The 21,012-nt window shown below is 48.1% G+C and overlaps 9 protein-coding genes across 9 annotated transcripts; 6 read left to right on the top strand and 3 right to left on the bottom strand.

Annotated features, from left to right (window-relative positions):
- BU24DRAFT_24106 (uncharacterized protein) lies at positions 1-581 on the top strand. Its single transcript, XM_033522277.1, has one exon. It carries the CDS (start codon positions 122-124, stop codon positions 446-448), a length of 327 nt encoding a protein of 108 aa, XP_033389963.1. The 5' UTR covers positions 1-121; the 3' UTR covers positions 449-581.
- A 2,739-nt stretch (positions 582-3,320) lies between these two features.
- BU24DRAFT_417254 (uncharacterized protein) lies at positions 3,321-4,400 on the bottom strand. The gene has a single exon (XM_033526673.1). It carries the CDS (start codon positions 4,009-4,011, stop codon positions 3,415-3,417), a length of 597 nt encoding a protein of 198 aa, XP_033389962.1. The 5' UTR covers positions 4,012-4,400; the 3' UTR covers positions 3,321-3,414.
- Positions 4,401-5,823: 1,423 nt separating this feature from the next.
- On the top strand, positions 5,824-6,982 carry BU24DRAFT_488008 (uncharacterized protein). The gene is made up of 5 exons (XM_033533513.1): positions 5,824-5,969; positions 6,060-6,166; positions 6,326-6,382; positions 6,483-6,565; positions 6,644-6,982. Exons 1-5 carry the CDS (start codon positions 5,853-5,855, stop codon positions 6,721-6,723), a joined length of 444 nt encoding a protein of 147 aa, XP_033389961.1. The 5' UTR covers positions 5,824-5,852; the 3' UTR covers positions 6,724-6,982.
- On the bottom strand, positions 6,936-8,565 carry BU24DRAFT_417250 (uncharacterized protein). Its single transcript, XM_033526672.1, has one exon. The coding sequence runs from the start codon at positions 8,297-8,299 to the stop codon at positions 7,010-7,012; it is 1,290 nt and encodes a 429-aa protein (XP_033389960.1). The 5' UTR covers positions 8,300-8,565; the 3' UTR covers positions 6,936-7,009.
- Positions 8,566-10,568: 2,003 nt separating this feature from the next.
- On the top strand, positions 10,569-12,142 carry BU24DRAFT_488006 (uncharacterized protein). The gene is made up of 5 exons (XM_033533512.1): positions 10,569-10,928; positions 10,989-11,233; positions 11,292-11,337; positions 11,398-11,685; positions 11,740-12,142. The coding sequence occupies exons 1-5, from the start codon at positions 10,583-10,585 to the stop codon at positions 11,928-11,930; spliced, it is 1,116 nt and encodes a 371-aa protein (XP_033389959.1). The 5' UTR covers positions 10,569-10,582; the 3' UTR covers positions 11,931-12,142.
- Positions 12,143-12,858: 716 nt separating this feature from the next.
- BU24DRAFT_24016 (uncharacterized protein) lies at positions 12,859-14,622 on the top strand. The gene is made up of 6 exons (XM_033522270.1): positions 12,859-13,441; positions 13,559-13,655; positions 13,713-13,906; positions 13,961-14,099; positions 14,151-14,412; positions 14,467-14,622. The coding sequence occupies exons 1-6, from the start codon at positions 13,119-13,121 to the stop codon at positions 14,502-14,504; spliced, it is 1,053 nt and encodes a 350-aa protein (XP_033389958.1). The 5' UTR covers positions 12,859-13,118; the 3' UTR covers positions 14,505-14,622.
- Positions 14,533-15,202, bottom strand: BU24DRAFT_417248 (YjfJ protein). The gene is made up of 2 exons (XM_033526671.1): positions 14,895-15,202; positions 14,533-14,844 (listed from the first exon to the last, which is right to left on the bottom strand). Exons 1-2 carry the CDS (start codon positions 15,138-15,140, stop codon positions 14,671-14,673), a joined length of 420 nt encoding a protein of 139 aa, XP_033389957.1. The 5' UTR covers positions 15,141-15,202; the 3' UTR covers positions 14,533-14,670.
- Positions 15,203-15,977: 775 nt separating this feature from the next.
- BU24DRAFT_430223 (alpha/beta-hydrolase) lies at positions 15,978-17,704 on the top strand (the record flags this gene model as incomplete). The annotated part of the gene is made up of 3 exons (XM_033529797.1): positions 15,978-16,066; positions 16,127-17,444; positions 17,513-17,704. 3 exons carry the CDS (start codon positions 15,978-15,980, stop codon positions 17,702-17,704), a joined length of 1,599 nt encoding a protein of 532 aa, XP_033389956.1.
- A 626-nt stretch (positions 17,705-18,330) lies between these two features.
- Positions 18,331-19,050, top strand: BU24DRAFT_457584 (uncharacterized protein; the record flags this gene model as incomplete). Its single annotated transcript, XM_033531550.1, has 2 exons — positions 18,331-18,654; positions 18,742-19,050. 2 exons carry the CDS (start codon positions 18,331-18,333, stop codon positions 19,048-19,050), a joined length of 633 nt encoding a protein of 210 aa, XP_033389955.1.
- Between the last annotated feature and the right edge of the window lie 1,962 nt (positions 19,051-21,012).

Below are 21,012 nucleotides of genomic sequence, written 5' to 3'. Positions count from 1 at the left end.
GCCGAGGGCGGGACGAAAGCGGTAGTAGATGAGATGAGATGGGATGGGATGAGATGGTGACAGGCGAAGGATAGATGCGGGTGCGGGTCGGGTGTCGTTGTGTACGGTGGGATGCGATGCGATGCGATGCGACACGGTACGACTCAGTCCCCCAAGGTTAGAGGTTCAGAGGTCAGACAGATGGATATTTAACTATCTCTATCTATTACTGACCGAGGGGGGTGGTGGTGGTGGTGGTTATGCTGGTGGGGAGGGTTCAGAGAACTGCAAACGGCAGCGCTCGTGCTCGCAATTGTCTGTGAGGCGGGTGCGACTGTGCCAGGTGAGACTGTGCCGGGTGCCAGGTGCCAGGTGCCAGATGCCAGATGGGATGGAGCAGATGAGTGGAACTTCGTCTAATGGGAGATTCCTGGTCTGGGACTGTCTGTTCTGGCCGGCCAGATGCTAGATGCGAGATGCTAGATGCGGAGCGAGAGAGGCAAAAGCAAGGCGCTGGACTGGATGCGTGGGGACCGCGTGTGGCTTGCTGCTTGCTTCTGCTGCTTGCTTATTCCTCGTGGACAAGAGTATGTACGAGTAGAGTAGAGTACGAGTAGAGTGAGTGCGTATCTGTCTCTGATTTGGCTATTGTCGTGCCTGGTTGGTTGGTTGGTTGGTGGGTTGATTGATTGGTGGTGGTGGTCCCAGTCAAAGTCGCGAGAGGTAGTTATCGTAATGGTCGTAGTTATTGCCGATGAAGAGGCAGTCCAATGCAGAGGAAGGAAAGGAAAGGAAAGGAAAGGAAAGGAAAGAGTTGCGCAGTCTGACGGGGCTGTAGGGCTACCTTTCTTTCTATGTATACTCCGTAGATTCGAAGGAACAATGGATTGGAGGGTTGGATGGTTTTGGCTTTGATGATTACTCGCAGGCGCCCAAGTCCAAGCTCGAACCGAAGGGGAAAGGAACAAAGACCTCTTGACCAGGGATGGATGCCTTTGGGAAGGGGTAGGGATGGATAGTTATTATTATCATTGAAGAAGAAAGAAGGGGATGGAGAAGAGGAGTAGAAGTAAAAGTAGAAGTAAGAAGTAATAACTAGAAGGAGAGATGATGGTGGTGGTGGGCGCAGGGACGGGCACAGGTATTACACCGCAACTACACCGTAAACTGAACTGAACTGACTACAGCCCACAGGCGCAGGCGCGGGCGCGGGCGTTGGGTGGGGCGTAGGGTAGGGGCGTAGGGAATTGCTCGCAGTCAATCGTAGGTGAGAAACGTAGGCGCACTACCCAGTACAAAGTATGTACCTGTAGGTTTCTCTCTGCAGGGGTGTGAGTTGCGCGCGCACAGGATGAATAAGTGGATTGGTCGATTGTTGGATCTTTGGGTGAACGGATTGATTGAAGAGGATGTAGTGTAGTTACTTACTTGTATGGGGGGTGAGTGGGGATTCCGTTCAATCTTTTAAAGGGTCTGGTCTGGTCTGGTCCAAAACTCTAAGACCTGCGCAAATAGGATAGGAGGGAAAAGAAGGTGAAAGACGTCTGTCGTTTACACCAGTAGTCTGTGTTGTGTTGTGACTTTTTTCGATCTCGTCAATTTCTTCTTTGATTTTCCACGTCCAACACGGATGCGATGGTGGTGGGATTGCTTATTGAGCTCTGATCACCGGACAGGCCACGCTGCGGCGTCAAAGGGTTGGACTGGACTGGATCTAGGAGGGAGTTGGGAGTTGGACTGGGACTTGGGAGTCAGGTCACGTCAGGTTAGGTCACCTCGGATCAGCGCCAGTCTGTGTGTCTGTCTCTGTCTGTCTCTCTCCCTCTATCCTCTCAGACTCAGACTCTCTCTGTGTTTCTGATATTCTGGAACTGTGGCGACCTTTGCGGCCTCCTGCGACAAGCACGTGCGGTGGGTACTAAAGAGGAAGAAGAGTAGTTGTAGCAGAATTGTAGCAGCAACTAGTAGTTGGAGTTGGAGTTGAGGCTAATCGTGGGCAGGAGAACGAGAAGTGAAATTCAAGTCAGGTCATGAGATTCAACTGGACGTTGATGAATGAATGGGTGAATGCATAGATACTGGAAGAAATGAAGAGGTGAAGAGTGCGCAGGCGGTGAAAGCATACTCGTAGGAGAGAATAGGACAGAATACTTGTTACATAGCAGTATAACCATAAGCAGTTTCACATGTATCAAAGCATTGCGGTACATATCAAGCCATCTATGTCAATTGCCAAATCTCTGCTGCTCTGCTGGACATACTAAATGGAGACTTGTGGTGGAGCGATCATGGTACACTAATTATTACCCGCGTTAAGAGACTATGTGCAGTACTCCATACATCTTCACAGTACCTAGACTTGCGAATGGCGGGGCGGGGTCGAATACTACTCGTAGTAGTGCATCGTAGTCGTGTGAACAATCGACGGTGAATGAATACGAGGTGGTGGTGAATGGTGAATGGTGAATCTCCTTACTGGAATTGCTCCTTGTCTTAGTATTCGATCGGGTTTCTCTGAACTCATCACCATCTCTATCTCTATCTTCTGGCTGCCCAACGCTTGTACTCGTAACATAATACAAAAGTTGTGGGCTACATAGATACGTACAGCACCTTCAATACGATATCACGTATCTAAGCGGTATGTACTTGTACTTGTATGCATGCAAGCATGGATGCTGGCTATAGCATCTGTATGCTGTAAATATGCCCCCCTCCCGGTTGGTGCAGGCATGCATGCGAGCACACACACCCATACAGTGGCATTCGCAGTACACAATGACAGTACATACATATCTAGGTAGTCATTCATTACAGACACTCGCACTGACTGGTTTGATCTAACTTGGACTGCATGCCGGACCCTGCCCTGCCCTATCCTGATTCCTGCCCTGTCCCTCTCCACTGCACGCGACGCAAGCACGCGCTTACAAGGGGGTGTCCTACCTGGACATGGGATTGGGATTGGGATTATTGGGATGGGCCTGTGGATGAGGGGAGCGACATTCCATCTACTGCATCTGGGCAATGAACTCCGTAGCTATCTGCTAACTATTAGCTACTAATACCTACTGTGCCGTACTGATTCTAGGAGGATGAAGGACGAAGACGGCGACGGAGACAACAGAGGAGGAATTATTGCATACTACGGAGTTCATACAAGGTAATCAGAGAATGAAGGACAGAAGGATAGAATCATGAGATGGGATGACCGGGCGCATTACAGGCTGACCCCCCTTCTCCTCGTCTTCTGTCGCTTTTTCTTTCATCAATCATCAATCATCAAGTATCAATTATACTTACTCCGTACTCCATACATTTATTCACATGTGACCATCTCCCTCTGCCAGATCACAAAAGCTACGAAGTGGTTATTGCATAGTTAGCAGATACCTGCTACCTTAGCTACCTAGGTACGGAGTACTTACTAGGTGTCTACTTACCAACACGCCCAAGCTGCTGTACTGCCCGTGACCTTTCTCCCACGGTTTCACGATTCCATCTAGGCTCACTATCGTGAAAAAAGATCATAGCGATCTCTTGTCGCAGATTCCACCTCAGATCGCTTCCGAACATTGCACCATCGTGCCAGCCTAATCCCTTCCCCTCTCTTTGTTGTTCATCCATCATCCAGCCATCCAGCCTTCGACAGACCACTGAGTGGTCCTCACTCCTCCAACCCTCATCCTGGTCTGCGGGAGAAAAGAAAAGGAAAGAAAAAAAGAACAAACCCCATCGCCCTTCAACCAATTGTGACCATCCCAATCTCGGTTCATTCCGATTACTACTCCCTCTTGCGCAAGCATCAGCCCTCCGTCTACCAAACCGCCATCCGGCTACGGCCTCACCCACTAACCGCTGTTGCGTCCATCTCTTCCCTCCGCTCGTTTCATACCCATTCGCCAACTTCATCGCGCCTCTTTTTGTCTTTTCCTCTCTCTTTAGTTTCTTTTTCCTTTTCTTTTTCCTCTTCTCTTCTACAGGACGTCGTAATCGGTCGAATGAATATTGGCCAGCGCCGCAAGCCCACATCAGTGCAGAGTGCATACTCCGTCCGTTGGTTCGTTCTTACTCATCCAACATTGTCCGTCGCTGCGACCACTGCGCCCTGCACCGAGTTCGGAAAATGCATCGCAGAACATGTCATCCAACTATTGTGTAATTATCGTGCAGTCGCGGATTGCAACGGCCTCAATGCGCTCTGACCTCTTATCATGTTGGCCGTGACAGCCGTTGGCGCATCCAGCGAGAAAGCATTGAGTTCGTGCGCATTAGTAAAACGTACATACACATATGAGTGCCCATTCATTTCTCTTGAGAAGCATCACGTGCCGTATTGACATAGGATAGTGGAGACAGGAGTCAAGGACACTTCACCACCAACAGTCGTACGGACGGACATGCGAGCCGATCGTCCATGATCAAACAATTATTATTGTACGAGAAATAGTTGGTTGACTAGTCAAACGAAACATCTCGTTTGCCCTCGCAACACGCACAGATGCCTCAAACAGGCGCTACCCCGAGTCAGCAGTTGAACTTTTCCTCGTAGGGCCGCACCGCACAATACACAGTAATAATCAACACTAACCCACCCACTGGAGGTATGCAGTAATAGTATACACAGTAGGTACGGAGTGGAAAGTTAGAAAGAAGTTAGGAACCCTGAAATTGGGTCTGAAAGAGTTTCCATCTCCGGGCTGCCTGTCACTCCCAAGCCCAGGCCAATTCCACTCGCCTCTCCACTATCGACGCATCTGCGCCAGCGCCAGCGCCACCTACATTGTGACAACTGCCCGTTGTTTGATCTCGTCGATTTCTTTCCCACTCGGACGGTTGGTGGAAATGATATCTGGATCAGGATCGACCAGTCCGGCTGCCGTCCGCCCCACTCGATCAAGTCCACATCCGGATTCCTGAGACCATCGCAAACATGTTTACTGCCCCAATTTGTACCTTCATTTCACCCATATAGACTGACTGCAACTGACAACATACCCTACGTCGCACCTCAAGCATTTGTTACACCCATTATTCATCGTTTATCGCTGCACCGGTGAACAGTAAGTGGGTCCTTTCAGATCTCGCATGGGGCGTTCCGTCGTACATCGAACCAGGCACCCGTCGTTGTTCAACCAGCAAGACGGTTCAACAATTTGTTTGCTCGAATAATTACTTGTCCCTGCGAGGCAGGTGGCGCAGGTCATACTCGTAATCACATCAACTCTCCCTGTGGCATATGTCTACGACGGTCTCACGTGAACTGGTTGCGTTGATATCCAATTGATGCTGATCGCTAGGGGGGACTCAAGTCTAAATCATTTCAATTCAATATAAAGATCATGGACGTGATCGCTACGTGGCTTCACAATATCGGTGGTCTCAGTGCGTGAAATTACGAAGACCCAATGTCACACTATCGTAGAGATCTCAACGTCAGATTCACACTATGTTGTATGCATCGTCACCGAGGAACGCTTACTAGCAACATACTCATCTTCAAAATGACACACTGTGAAATGGCCACCAACCACACAGAGTATGCGGCGATGGATTTTGTGAGCCCTCATATCTCCCGTACGGGTGCCACATACTATTCACATCTCAACTTCATGCCGGTTCCCGCATATTGCGAGTATCCATTCATTGTGCGACGAAACGATTGACATCCCCTTATTTGTACATCCTCATGGAGAGACCTTCACGTAGCCGATAGCCTCGTGCAAGCTACTTTACTCACTTGACGATGGCCATATCACAAATAGATGGGGACTATAAGAAGCTGCTTCAACTCTCAGGTATCGTTATCTAGTCTGAGTCTTTTACATACAAAATCTTTTCAAACCACGATACCCTGTTGATATTCTGTCGTCATGAAATTACTATCACTTGCAACAGCAGCAACGCTGCTCGCCGTCACCGTACAGTCGATCCCCATCGATCAGACTGACCACTTCCAGCCATTTTCGCAAGCAGAGACCATACCCCTTGTAAGCAAAGACTGTACCCACAAGATCATTCTCATTCCGCTTGAACCTCTTCATATTCAAGAATGTCATCCCCTAACTGACTGGTCCAAGGCATACATCACGACCGAGGAAGACTGGGGCCGTGGCAAGAAGACAGGAGCGTCGCAACTTCTCTGGGGCAAATCAGGCCAATGCATCAGCTTTGAGAAGACAGACTAGTACGCGGCAACACCTCTATTCCCTCTCTCTCTCTCTCTCTCTCACACACACACACCCCCCTTCTCTCTCCCTCTCCCCGGCACTCACTCACTAACCCATTTCACATCCGAGGGGTCGTCAAGGAGAGTAAGACCACTGACTTGCGTCAAACTTAATAGTGACCAACAAATCTCCTCGTTCGGGCCAGAGCAATTCACCACATGTGTGGTTTACGAGTGCGTCTAACCATCCACATCCCCGGAAGTACACTTCGTATCATGGATGTCGTCTTTCTTTTCGGCATTCGCTCTGACATTGGCATGTCCGCCTTTATAGTAACACATACTGTGACGGGCACTATGAACCCGAGCAGAAGATCATGATACTGAATCCCGGCTACGCGAAGTTATCCGAAATAAGTTGAGTCATTCCCTGTTACATCACTGAGAGACCACTGTATCGGACAGTGCTGATACTATGTGCCATGGAATTTATAGACAAAAACGGCACGGCGAAGACGAACTGGGACAACAAGATCCGAAGCGTGCTGTGCATTTCGGGACGGCCTAGTGAGTAGTAGAGAGAAGGAGTCTTTCGACGATTCGGGGAAATGGTGGTCGGGATCGATGGAGAACTGCGTTGACCTGCCATGCTTCAAAACCTGTGTGTTCAAGTCGTAACGGTAGCGCGCCTGCCTTGGACCGTGGGATGCACTTTCTTTTTTGTTTCTGTTTTCATTGCGGAATTAGTTGCTTCGTTTGAAAAGTATCTCCCATTTCTCAATCATCAATCTCTTGTGATTTTTTTTTCAGATGTGGATGCTTCAGAGATATCGCAGATAATTAGTTGTATTCATAGGGTACCTACGTGGGAGATCTCGCAAAGGGCATCGCCATCCTACCCCAGAAGGTGCTTTTCCACCTCAATGCATCCCAATAGCCCTGTGTCGGTTCGTACAACAGTCCAGTATCTCCATTCACGTCAACTGTGAGCTCGTGTCTCTCCGTCCCCGGCTCGAGTTTAAACCTAATGAAAGGACTGTCTCCGAGCCCCTCTCTGCCATGAACCACTGCCCTAACCTTCACTCGCCTCCCAGTCCTTTGCACCATATCCACACTTGTCCAACATAAATCTTTACACCCACATACACATGGGTCGACCCCATCCAAACTTCTGACAGCCTCGCGCTCCATTGCCGGGTTTCGTATGATACCATTCCTTGAACCACCATCATGGTCCATTTCCGTCATGAACCTGCTGCTATACTGAGGCCACTCCACCGCCCATTCCTCCTCCTTCGGCCATCTAAATGCGCGGTCGTTATTGGTGAGAAGCTGCCTGAACCAGTGTGGCGCAAACTTCTTGACAGCCTGTCGCTCAGGCTCGCTCAAGCCCGTCATCCCATCATCCTCGTCGGTTCCCGGGCACCACACGATGCTTACTCCGTTCAGATAGTTGTAATGAGCGACTCTCCTTGGGACATTGTCTGCCTGGGACGCCCTCTCGTACGCATCCTTGTCGACACAGAGCTCGATGGTGAACACGGCCAAAGAAGGGAACAGCAAGAGGCAGTAGTTCAATAATTGGCCGCAATTTGCGGTCGCTTGGTAGTACGTTGACGGCGGGCCCAGGTCGTGTGATATGCGAGTTATGGTGGAGACCTTGGAGGGGGGAAGCGGATGTAGCAATATCTTGAGTGGATGCTTGCGTATCAGGGCGAAGCTGAGGGAGAATGTATGGTGAGAGAATGCAAGGAGGTTGGCTTCGTTGTGGACGAGACGGCAGGTTTGGAGGAGAGAGAGTGGGTGGGGTGGTTCATGTTCGGCTTGCGCCTGGACATTTGGATTCGTGCGGTAGAAATGTGATATCGGATTGCATCTACTGAGTAAGTCTGTCCTCAGTGGTAATGTCGATGCGGGACTGGTACTAGACGATTCGTCCCGTAGTTGCTCTTGCTCGCTTGTCCCTGGGTCGCTGAAAACATAAAAGTAGATCTGATTCCTCGTCTCGGCAGGTAGTTTGAAGAAGGGTGACTGGTGCTGCATATCCATTAGGCTATCGCATTGAGTTTTGTGGTGGAACGAGCTCTGTGGTGGAGATTCGAACATTCTGCAGTCTGTGTTCCCGTATTTGATGTAGTTTACGAGACGCATCATGGCGACGGTCTCGAGCTTGCAATAATCTACAGCCAACCGCAGGTTTTAACTGATCAATTGTTATACGCGAATTCTTCGATGTAATATAATCGAGGCAAACGCAATGAATATATATGAGGTTGCAGGTCGCTACACAGATGCGCACTCGGTAGGTACAGCCACGGAAACTGATGCCTGGATCGCTCAGCCTCAACTAGCGGCAGCACCTACTGAATCGCATGTACCTTTTGCAGCAGAGCGGAACCCGATAGATACCAAAAGAGTGACTGCGAAGTTGAAATGTTTCTATGTATCCATTTAATGATCTATCGTCAATCTGTCCTTATACTCCAGTAACGTGATGCCTGATAGACGCGCGGACTCGCTGATATATGCCAACTAAGACATGTTGGCCAGGCATCAAATATAGGCAATACGCCTACCGCCTTTTCCTCATGGTTTTAAGGATGTTGATAATAACATATTGTATGTACGGTGTAAAACAGAGTCACCTAGAATGGTTGAGTGGGGCTTACAGATAGAGAACTGAGATGGCTGTACAAAAAGTTCGAGTCCCATAGATCAGGCACCAAACATATTGGCTTGGGTTTGAGAATGATGGGTTTGTAGTCACTAAAAAAAAATCAGAATAACCATAGTATCGTGCGCACTTGTGATTTTTATGTATTCATTGTAGAATGACCAGACCGCAAGCCAACTGAAAATTGGACCGTGAAGTCCGAAACACACCAGGTAGATGTCCAATCTACATAACCCCGCTCGCATGTACAAGAGCCAGGTTCATTGCCGTGGGAGGAAGGGTTACAGTATGTATATCGAGAGATCTCGACATGCGTGAGTACCACCATTCACAGTATGTAACCCCTTGGAAGTGACCCTTGGACCTACGGTAGGTTGTGACAGTACGTACTCCCATGTCCTCAATGGTACTAGTAAGACGGAAATGCTAAGTAGTATCGCGATGTTCACGATGAGCTTTCAGTAGCACAAAGACCTGTTTCCATATTGGAATATGCTAATTTATCCCAGATAAGGAAGGAAGGCACGGTGTTGACATCTTGATCATTAGATAAACGACTTATGGCATCTCAACAACTTCTGCGCAATTGAGTCATCCTAGTAATAGGTAGCACGAAGCGTTACTTTTAGAGTCGGTTTGAAGGGCTTCGAAGATTTTGATGTCACACATAGACCTACGGCATCGACCACCATGAGACCTTAGTGGACTCTGTTGACCCTGTGAAGGCAATGAGAAGGTAGCTTGGTAAAAAAAGCAGCAGCCATAGAGGATGACCCTGACGTTTTATCCTGATCTTACTAGAGCACTGCGTATTCATTGATTTACATTGACATGTTCTGGACTATTGATGCAGTAGTTAGTTCCCTCGTGTAGATAGCTTACCCCGGCATTGACTGTAGCTCGACCATTGTCACACTGGTCGCGCTGATATCTTGCGTTGAGCCAAAGCCTATGAAAGGTCTCCTGTCCCATCCATGTAGACTATGAAGACTTGGAGATACTAAATCCCGCCGATATTAGGGACAAAAGTCCTGTTTGCTGAAGTGAAAATAAGATGAGAGTAAAATTGGCTGCTTTGAATAAGGTTCTTCCAATTTAATCACTTGAATTACAAAGGGTTATTTTATGATTCAAAGCTAAGCAGCTGCTATAGTCCAATCGTCGAAGTTGATGGATGCATGAAACGCAGAATGACTAGCCGACAATCAGAAATGTTCATTTCAGGTCATCATGAGTACAAAGCGAGCATTATCAGTACGAGAAGCCCGGGGTACGAGAGTCCAAAGATGCTTTCATGTTGGTTACGAAGACAGTCACTTGAGACCTTTGTAGAGGCGCTCCGTCGAATATGGCATCGACCTTATTGCATAAGCTACGTCAACAGGTAGAATAAGTCCACACTTATGTGCCCAAGAAGATGCGAATGAGTAAGAATGTGTTTTGAAAGCAGTTACTTAGGTACCCAGGTATCCATCAGAGTAATTTTGCGAGCTGGTCATAGTTTGCTGTGAAAGACTTTCGGTACAGGCGATCAGCGCGCTGAATTTGTAGTATATCTATTCTAATTTCCAAAGGATGTTTGCATCCAAGATTAGGATTAATGCCATTCAGGAAAAAGAGGCGTGGGGGTGTGGACGATGCGCTCAAAGTGAAGTACGAAGCTAAGATTGTTGAGCACGGTTCTGTGTGACAGCAGCCCACAGTACCATCTCCTAAGGAAAACCTCAGTGCCTGGATCCTCTCACCCGCACCACCGCCTAATGCCAGTATCATTACCGAATACCATGCAGGCGCTTTTCATTGTGGCAATCGTCATCTACTTCAGCTGTGGCATTACGTCCGGCCGGTATGTCGACCTTAGCTATCCTTCGGTCCCGGACGGCCTTCCCTCACGAGTTTCGGGAACTATCATCAATGGAGAGAGCCTCGGGCGTAGGATGGAATGGCCGCAGAATTGGGAGAGTGCTGCCAATGATGAATTTTGGACTCTGGCAGTTTGTAAAGGCGATATGCTTGGAGCCGGCATGTTCGCGGACCCTGAGAATGCTGGCGTATTGTTTACGCCACCACGTCTCTCTTCCCAGAGTGTGTTCTCGAGTTTTCCAGGTATGCAAACAACTTATTGGAAACTTCTCAAGACTTTGAGGCTGACCGTGATGATTCCAGCTGAGTTCGTCAAGTGGGGTTGGGACGTGCAAGAAATTGTAGGCGAAGAATGCAATTTCGAGTATCAATGGGGCATCCGCGAAGCATTAAGAGGTATGGGTTCATCTGGGGTGCCGCACAACTCGAATGGAGGGTCTGTATGGTGCTATAAGGTGCGCCACTACCGACCGGAGGATGCGTATGACGAAGAAGGAGATTTCGACATCAACGACCAGACATATCAGGTGGATGGTCGCACGTACCGAGTAAGTCTACTGCACAGTGCTTCAGTCGTTTTTCGAAGATTGCTGACCACTCAATCAGATGACTGGCGCCAATTTTATTCTCGCAATGGATCCTACACAAGGTGGTAAGTGACAACAAAACCCTCATCAAACCAAGGGGGTATCTTTCGCTGATAGTGGCATAGTGTTGGTCGGTCTTTCACGTTACGGACCTATTCACGAAGGGAAAGATCGAAATCCACCCATCGCTAACCACGAACTTCCTCTGCTCAGATCAGCATCTGACATTATGTGGGGTGCATACAAGTTGCCATCAGGAAGCATGAACATTCGATGGCTCGTGTCTGCAACGATCACGAACAAAGCGACAACGTCCATCATCAAACGTGTATTGGACATGCGCCACGCTTCTCTGATGCCATGGCCTGGGCTATACATCCGATTCGACTCTGAGGAAGGCAGGGCTCTTCTCGGTATGGTTGTAGCAAAATGAGGAACCGATGCAACTCGCTGACCTGATAAAATAGGCACACCCAACGCGCAAGGTTTCGGATACCTCCTCATTCAGCGAAAAGAGGAATTGGGCAAGAAATTCATATTTGCGGTCCGTGTCTTCCACACTTCTTCACCTGACCCCCTCCCATGTCTCGCATTCGAGATACGAGATGTCCCTCCAGGTGTAGGAGGTACGATGGATGGAATATCACTAGCAGGATAATGCTCGCCGGACAAGGTTAAGAATTTCTAGGTTCATTGTGTGGATCTTGTGAATCACTCCGGGAGGATTATCATGAAGTGATTTGTCTATCGAAATGTACTTCTTCTCGCACACACAAATGGACAAGCAAAGTGACAGTGGAATCCAATCCCTTTACGAAAATACATTACTTTGAAGGCCGGCAATAGCCCTGATTCGAGTGAATGCTTGCAGTCCACAGACCTGAGGTAGTAGATAAGAAATTTGAAGGCATACATTATACACCGTCGTTGCCAAGTCAATAGCTTGTCTGAAGGCGCGCAATACTCGATCGCTCACAATCCTCGCTGACATAACCATGATAAATCTAGGAAAGAAGTATGACCTCAAAGTACTTGTGAAGCGGGTCGTAGTGGTACAAACGTCTTCTTGGATCACATGACTGTCCTGAACAAAACGTTGTAGGTATCTTGCTAGGCTCTGCCATGACTTCTACTCGCCCATTTCGCTGTCTTTTCATTACCTTCGTCACTCCATCGCCAGATATGGAAACAACTTGAATACCTGCATAAGACAGAACTCGTTGATGACGTCCACGCCTTCGCACCCTTTCAACGCACTGGCGAATGCGGACAACTCTGGTGCAGCAGATGGTTTGCCACGACATCATCGCCGACAATTTACCCATACTGAACTGCGAAATGGCGAGATGGGCTGGGCCTTGGTTGTGCCCAGCTGCGAGTTCCCCAAGCGTCGAGAGATCGTGATTTGCAGACGTTGGGGAACATACTCGCCTGCGCGGGGTAATTGACTACCTCAAGGTTGGGGTATCGTTGGAGAGGTGAGGGCCTGCGGTCCCTAATAGGCTCTGCTAGTCACGATAAGTCAGAGTTATGCTGGGTGGTTATTCTTCTCATACTTTTAGATTGTCGTCGCATTGATCATGTGCGTTGATTGGTGCGGCAGTTGGATTCCCAGCATCATCTCTAGTGCTATTCCTACCATAAGGGGCGGTGCGCACTAACAGGTAATATCTTGGTCGGTATTTTGGATCCGAAAGGGATCATGACGGCAGTTGTGAGGTACTGTGAACAGCCCAAGGAGTGAATCTATATGATGGATCCTCGGCTCTCTTACTTCAAGCCGTGAGCAAACCCTGGGCCTCTGCGAAAAGAAACACATCATACTAATCACCACGAGTCTTTCACCATGCTTTTGGCTCTTCTCCTCCTAGTGGCAGGCAGCGAGGCCCAAAACCTCAATGGCCTGAACCATCTACGCTTTGGCTGCTCGCAGATCACCATCGAACGCCTTGATCCTTTGGTGAATCCCGGACAGGTCCCAACTCCTCATATGCACCAAGTTGTTGGTGGCAATTCCTTCAATGCATCTATGGCCACCTCAGATATCTCGAAGATAGCTACCTGCACCACTTGCGGCCCCCCCGAAGATCTCTCGAACTACTGGACTGCAAACCTGTTCTTCAAAGCGCGGAATGGCTCATACAAGAGAGTACCGCAGGTCCCCAACAGGTGGGTGTTTAGTGATAGTTTGACCATGACTTTTGAATCTATTGTCGGTCCTTCAGAGGATGAAATAGTCGAGAGAAACCCAACTTCGCACGGGTGAGGCTAATACGAACGGTGTAGATTCCTGTTCAACGATCGGTTCACTACACAAACTAGTGGTGGCATCACCGTATACTACATCGCGCCAAAGAAGAGCACAGTCACGGCCTTTAAGCCAGTAAGTCAACGGACCTTGGAATGTGATCATTTGACAAAGCTAAAGGATCTCACGTAGGGCTTCCGAATGCTTGTCGGGGATCCGGCGAATCGCCAAAAGAAATATAAATCGCAGAGCTGCTTCCGCTGCTATTCTGGTCCTAATTTCGGAGGAGATAATGCAGCACCATGTTCTGACACCAAGCTTGACTTCGAGGGCTTCCCTCCCCAGCCATGCCTTGGCGGAATTCGATCCAACATCTTATATCCAACGTATGTTTTATCTTATCTGCTTCTGTATTTCATGTCTAATATAATTCTCTATAGATGCTGGGACGGCAAGAACTTAGATTCCCCTAACCATAAGGATCATGTAGCGTATCCTACGGCAGGACCCTCTAACTTCTTGTCAACCGGCAATTGCCCTGCAAGCCATCCCATTAAAATCCCACAGCTCATGCTGGAGGTAAGTTTATAACCCCAGACACTCAGTGTGCGGTCGCTAATGGGAACATAGATTGTATGGGACACAACCCAGTTCAATAATAAAGCAGACTGGCCTGCCGATGGCTCCCAGCCGTTCTATCTTAGCACTGGAGACAACACCGGGTATGGCCAACACGGGGATTACGTCTTTGGATGGAAAGATGATGCCCTTCAGAAGGCTATGGATGCGAATGGATGCTTCAGTGCAACCTGTGGTGGTCTCAAGACGCAGGATATAAGTGTGGCAAATAAGTGTCAAATAAAGAAGACCGTCAAGGAGGAAACAGAGGGATGTGAGTATTTCCAGTATCTTCGATTATCACGTTCAATTTATTGACCAAACTTAGGGCTAAGTGAGCTTCCTGGTGTTCCCATGAAGCTGTGAGCAGTATCTCTAGTGCAGAAAGTCGGTAAATGTGATATGTGTTGAACAATCTTCCCTTCCATACCCAGATATGAAATACATCATGTTCTCGGAAGCAAAATCAATCTTAACTGGAGAAGTTGATGTGACCTGTGACGACCTGGACTCCACATTGACATATTCACCACTAAACCGGCTCGACTATGCAAGCGGTGCCATACGAACAGACTTGCGCAAATTGTAGTAGTTCACTGGTATCAAACCTCAGTGCCACAATAGCGTTCCCACCTCTGCTCACACATTCTCCGACCATTCTCTCCACAGCCTGATCTCGTGACGAGTAAAGAAGTTTCGTCATTGACTGTCCAAAGTCAACACTGAAGCTGATCCCAGCCGTCTGGCAATTCTTACCTTCAGTTCTCCACCTGCAACAGATCTTAAAGCTGTCCAGGTCCCTGCCGCAATATTGCGCGAACGCACAGATAACCCATAAACCGTACCGAGCACTTTGACAATGCGATACTGAGGAATCTCATTCATCGTGGTCGTGATGAGCCCGTGCGTATCCGCAAACATGCGGAACTCTCCGATATTATCGCCAATTTCTTCCTCATGATCACCCTGCACCTTCATAGCTTGGCCTTGAAGAGTTGTCATCTGAGTGGCGAAAGTCAAAATTTGAAAGATTTATGTTCGATGCCATCGTCGTTGGACCAAATACATATTTATAGACAAAAAGGTGTGATGTCAGTTGCCGAAAACGGTGCACCAACGGTAGAGATTGGTAGCCGCATGCAGCATCGTACGGTCGTGCAATGACAACCAGTCTCTTTGGTCTGGTGCCTGGGATATAATACGGTCTTTGCGACCATCCATGACGCTGAGTCTTACTATCATTTCCGCTGCCAATTGTCTACAGCTTCATCGCCTTTCGATATCCGTTTCGAACAGTGTAACGAATGCCGTTCTTTGATCTAGTAACTAGAGTGAATCAAGAACGGGCTACATTCCGGACGATGAGACTCAATATGGAGGAATGTGGAACTTTGAGGTAAGACTGTCGCATATTCAAGACAACACAGAGACAAAAATTCCTTGCATTCTAGAAATCGATCCTTGAGTTTCTGGAAATTCGAATATTTAGGGTGATGAATTATTCTGATGAGAGTCACAGGCTCTTCCTAGGTGGACATTCATTTGATAACCCCTGTAGCATTATAAGCTATACAACGGCCATTTCACTTATGTTCTACGGCTTTGAAGGTGTATCTGAGACTGTTAGTTCTTTTCATTCATCTTATTTTCATCCTTATTTAGATGTGGTTATGGAGTCAACCAGTAACTGCGGATATTGCCCTATCCTATTCATCAACCCGATTGGATTCAAGACATGCGCTAGTCTATAAATGGATTAGGCGCTGGCATCGTCATCGCAGACCTCAGGAGCTGCGCCGTGACCTTCTACATTCTACATCCCGTAATGAACAAACCATCATGCCATCGAAAGTTTTTGGGAACATAGTAGCTAAACCCTTGATATTTCTAGCAGCTTTCGCTCATTTTATCGCGCTCATAGCTCTTCTGTGTTCATATCTCGGCTGGAACCTCCGCATCTCTTCGGCCTCTATATCATCATCTGGAAGAGTCACTGCGCTTACGCACCATTCCGATGGAGATGGCCTCGTTTTACGGCATCTGATTCATCATGGGGCAGGACAGCGAGGACCTAGGGCACGAAGACTCGACCTTTACCCGGACAGATTTACGTCTAAAAGTCAGGCGGCACGCTTAGGACCATTTCGTATCAAGAAAGCGGCCATACCTATCAATAGGCCAGCTTATCTATCAGACAACCTTCAGAAGTTTGCATCCCCGGTCTGGAATCTGGAGGATGTAACTGGCCCTGCCGTTGATGACAAGGAAACCGTCGTCAACTTTGCGCGCATGTCCGAGGACGCGTATAAACCAGACCCCTCAGATAGCGAGTGGATGGACATTGGCGACAAATTCAATGATTCTATCCCATTTGGCTGGGAGGACAGTGGGATCAGGGGTCAGGTATTCTCAGACTCTTCTAATTCGACTGTGATACTTGCAATCAAAGGTACCACGGTAGCTGTCTTCGAGGGCAACGGAACTTCAACACGGGACAAAGAAAATGATAATCTCTTTGGGTCGTGCTGCTGCGGACAGGGAGGCGCTTACCTTTGGCATCAGGTATGCGACTGCCAGACGAGTACATACACATGCGACAACAGCTGCGTCAAACAGGAATTGCGCCAACCCAACAAGTACTTCGAGGCGGTGTTGGAGTTGTATGATGAGGTCATCCAACTCTATCCCACTGCACAGATAATGACTGTCGGGCACAGTCTCGGTGGCGTATTGGCTTCGCTACTGGGTTTACGACATGGCCTACCTAGTGTTACCTTCGAGGCCTATCCACAGGCACTGGCTGCCACCCGCCTGGGCTTGCTCGGACCGCAAAGTCCATCAAGTCGGAAAAATACTGGTGGCTTCCACTTTGGCCATTCTGCAGATCCTATATATATGGGAACTTGCAACGGAGGCTCGAGCTTTTGCTCGATTGCCGGGTACGCCTTCGAAACAACCTGTCATACCGGAAGGAAGTGCATCTATGATGTTGTGAAAGACTGGGGGTGGAGACAGAGTACGAACTACCACCGACTTCGTTACGCTATTGCAAATGTCTATGAGAAATACGAACAAGCCGCACCTTGTCAGGACGAGGATGTCAATTGCGAAGATTGCTATCTTTGGAAATTCGAAAATGGCACGCATACGAAGATACCGAGTACCACATCTTCAACGGAACAATCGACGCGGACTCGGACAGAAACCTGCAAAACGCCTGGTTGGTGGGGCTGCCGAGACGAAGCAACCACTTCGGAACCCAGTACTACGGAATTGATTACCACCACTACCAGTGTTTGCAAAACAGTAAGTTGTATTCCAGCTCGACCCATACCGAGTCCTTCTCTTCAGACCTTCATGCTGACCATTCAAAGCCCGGTTGGTTTGGCTGCAAAGACCAGACTTCCACAACTGAGGCAACCACTACCACCTCTGTAACTACGTCATGTACTCATAAAGGCTGGTTCGGGCGTTGTCTTGATGAAGAAACTACTTCAACATCTCCCGCACCGATTCCGGTGGCCCATCCAAGAAGCGCTCATGTTGCTATACAAACTTCTGCTTGAAATCCTACCACCATCTTGAGTACTATTCAATAAGGGGTCCATTTAGCCTGGATCTCATGGAGCCATATAGCTATATTATAGCAAGGCTGAACAGAACAAAGCGACTAATTATACTCTACATCAAGTTAGCCCAATGAGCACCATTTGTGGACATTTTTGCACCTGTCGTTGCGATGACGCTATTTGCTGTTTTTCGCACGAAGGCCTTCGTAGTTTTATCCTTCAGGACCTAGAAATAGAACAGGTGATAACATACGAGTAAAGATGCTGCAATACACTGTGACTTTTTCCAATCTTGCCTGCGAGTAACATCAATTTTCATCTTTTAATGCTCATGAAATTGAAATTTGGCATTCTTCAACTCTCTCCCCTCTCTCCTTTCCGAATTTCGACAGATCTTACTGCCCAGGGAAACAGAATTGAAAGTAGGTTTGGGAAGGCGCCATGTACCAGTTCTCAAATCTTGGAAAGGCAGCATCAACCTCAATTCTCCTTGATCGACAAGACTAGATTCTCAATTCCGCATCTCTTCGAACCACACAATAATATCATTCCATCTCTACCGTGCTTCAGCTCCGGAACCTCTATCGTTATCATCAATCGCTTATTGACCTTTCTGGATCATCATGCCACTTTCAGAAGCGAGCAACCTCCGAATCTTTGTGGCAGGTCTCATTATAATCAACCTGAGGTCCACATTAATGAGCCTTCTGGAATCAGTCTTGCCCATCACGATACTGGGGTCGATCGCTTTACTGGCCACTATCTTGTGCTTTGCTTCGCGTCGCGTCTTTATTGCCGTGCTGATTGCCACAATCTGTCACGTCATCGGCGTCCTGACACGATATGTGTACAAGGAAGATGCTGACCAACTCATCATGAATCTCCTTATATCGTTCTTTGCCTGGGCTCCTTATCTTCTTCCGGCGCCGTACGATTGGCACGTTACGGTATCTGGCTCGAAAACCTCTTCCGTTCACTTTCCTTGTTCATTCTCCGCTATAGCGTTTCGATGATACTGACTATTACTGCTGCAGATAGACCTACATTACCTGCTGCGTGGTGGCAAATACTGGCCGATGACAATCGTAGCCCCTCCGCCGATCGCAGTTCTCCTATTCAGTCGCTGGAATTCTGTTTTCAACCCAAGAGAGCCCATACGATCGTCAGTAGCCATCACACTCATGATTCTCTTTATGGGCCACTTCGCTCAATATCTTGGTGTTGCGTCGGTACGCCGCTTCCCAGCCATCAAATGGTTCTTCCATATCAGATTGAGTCCCGAAGTCGACGGGTATAGAAAATATTCCGACGATGAGGAGCAAGGGGGATTTCTTGCTTCGTGAGCATGAAGGGATTAGATACGGTTAGATACGTATGTCAAGGGCTGGGGAGCTTTGGATCACATAGCCTTACATCGTGTATGGTCGTCTCTATACATCAGAGATTCATGCGCGTGGCATCTATGTACATACGCATAACGATAGAGTAAGCGTTAGGCTGGTTCGAATTACAACGTCAACGGAATTTCTACAAGGTCGCGCTTCTCCCTAATCTTGTAGAGCAAGGTGTAGGCGGTCAAGTTGTAGGTACATAGAATTGTACTTTGTGTTTGATTTCAACAAATATACTCATTAGGTGCCTGATGTACACCTGCAACGTACAAGCCAAAAAAAGCAATTCTTACAAAGTAAATAAACATAGGTAATTACAATACCGTATGCTCTCCGATCATCGGTCCTTTACAATGCCATCATGTGACACACCCTCTAGAATCCACCCTATCATTCACTCCGTAGTAACAATTGACATCCAACATACCTAGGCATGAGTACAGAACGGAAAACACAAGTCGGCGTCTATTCTGGTACTTGCATCACACTCTCCCGACCCTTGAGCCTCATCTCCAACCGTTCGCCGTTCGTGCGCCCGCACACGCAGGGTCAAGGTCACCCGCCCGCCACCGCATCCCAAGGATGTTGACTCGCATAAGGGCTTCTCCCCCTCTCCCGTCTCCACGCGAAGAAGCAACAATAGCCAACACCACCTGGGTCCTGCAGTAGTTACCAGTGCCCCTCGTGACCGCGCAGTTAGAAACTATTGGTCGCGATTTGACGTTGACTCGACCCTTTTCTTTGCTTCTCACTGTTACTTGGGGAAGCTGTGCTGTACCTACTGTGATGGCGATGTCGACATCAATGTCGAGTCACGTGGGACGGAGGGGACCCTGGTCGTTGTGCGACTGTGTTGGTGGATGTTGTGTACGACGTCGGCTTCTAGGGTCTAAACTGGAATGTACCCAGGTACCAAGTACGGAGGATATAGATATAGATCCCGCGGGTACATGAGGAGTACTTGTGTTTGTTGAGATCGGACACAAAGTACGATTCCGTGTTCCTACAACCAATGCACATTGGAACAGTAACAGCTGGAAGAAGGGAACCTGCTAAGCGCGGACTTAAGCGTACGGGATTGTCTACGGATGAAACAACTCGTACTCATAGTTACCTGTGTTGGAAGTCAATCGTGTCTACGGAGTGAATGATAGGGTGATATTTTGGAGAGAGTGTCACTTGATAGCATGCATTGTAAAGGAGGGATGATCGGAGAGAGTTGAACTGAATTAAGCTTTGCTATAGATCCGACGGAGGTTTTTGGATCTGGAAAAAGAAAAGAAAAGAATTCCCATGGGGAGAGATGATGGGGATGTTTTGTTTTGTTTGGAAAGGATGGTTACACTCGACTCTCCAGCTCGTGCTTCCAAGTTGCCTCACTAAACCTGTTTGGGGGGTGGGCGTCGATGGGCGTACGACCGATGATGGCTGTCATTCTTCGTTTTCATCTTCCGACTTTTAAACTTTCAATGATAATCTCTCCAGTCCTTCTTCCTCTTTCTTCATCCTTCTCTCATATTTTCCTTCCGTCTGGATATCATTTTGCTGAGAGGCAGAAACCAGCAGAAAGACACACATATCAATAAATCTTATCGGCTCTATCTCCGCTCTCGCCTCACTGACCGGAATTGATACGAGTAGACACTTAATAGTTACTACTATTACAAGTAACTATGTACCGTAACTAATGGATTGGGGAGCCCCGCCTGCCTCGATCTTCGTCTCCACATCTTCCATCTCTTCTCTTCTCATCTCATCATCCCTCCATCCTCATCCCTCGTCTCGTCCCGTCTCGCATCCTCCCATCCCAAGTCCTCCGACCGAAGCAACCTTATTATTGACTGTCTGTCCACTTCCATCTCCTAATCACCCACCCCGGCAAAACCTTGCGTAACCAACACAACTCTATTTCTC

Source organism: Aaosphaeria arxii (assembly GCF_010015735.1).
Source record: "Aaosphaeria arxii CBS 175.79 unplaced genomic scaffold BU24scaffold_1, whole genome shotgun sequence".
NCBI classification, from domain to species: Eukaryota; Fungi; Ascomycota; class Dothideomycetes; order Pleosporales; genus Aaosphaeria; species Aaosphaeria arxii.
Note: the sequence above shows the minus strand (reverse complement) of the source record. Positions and strands in the feature narration are given on the sequence as shown.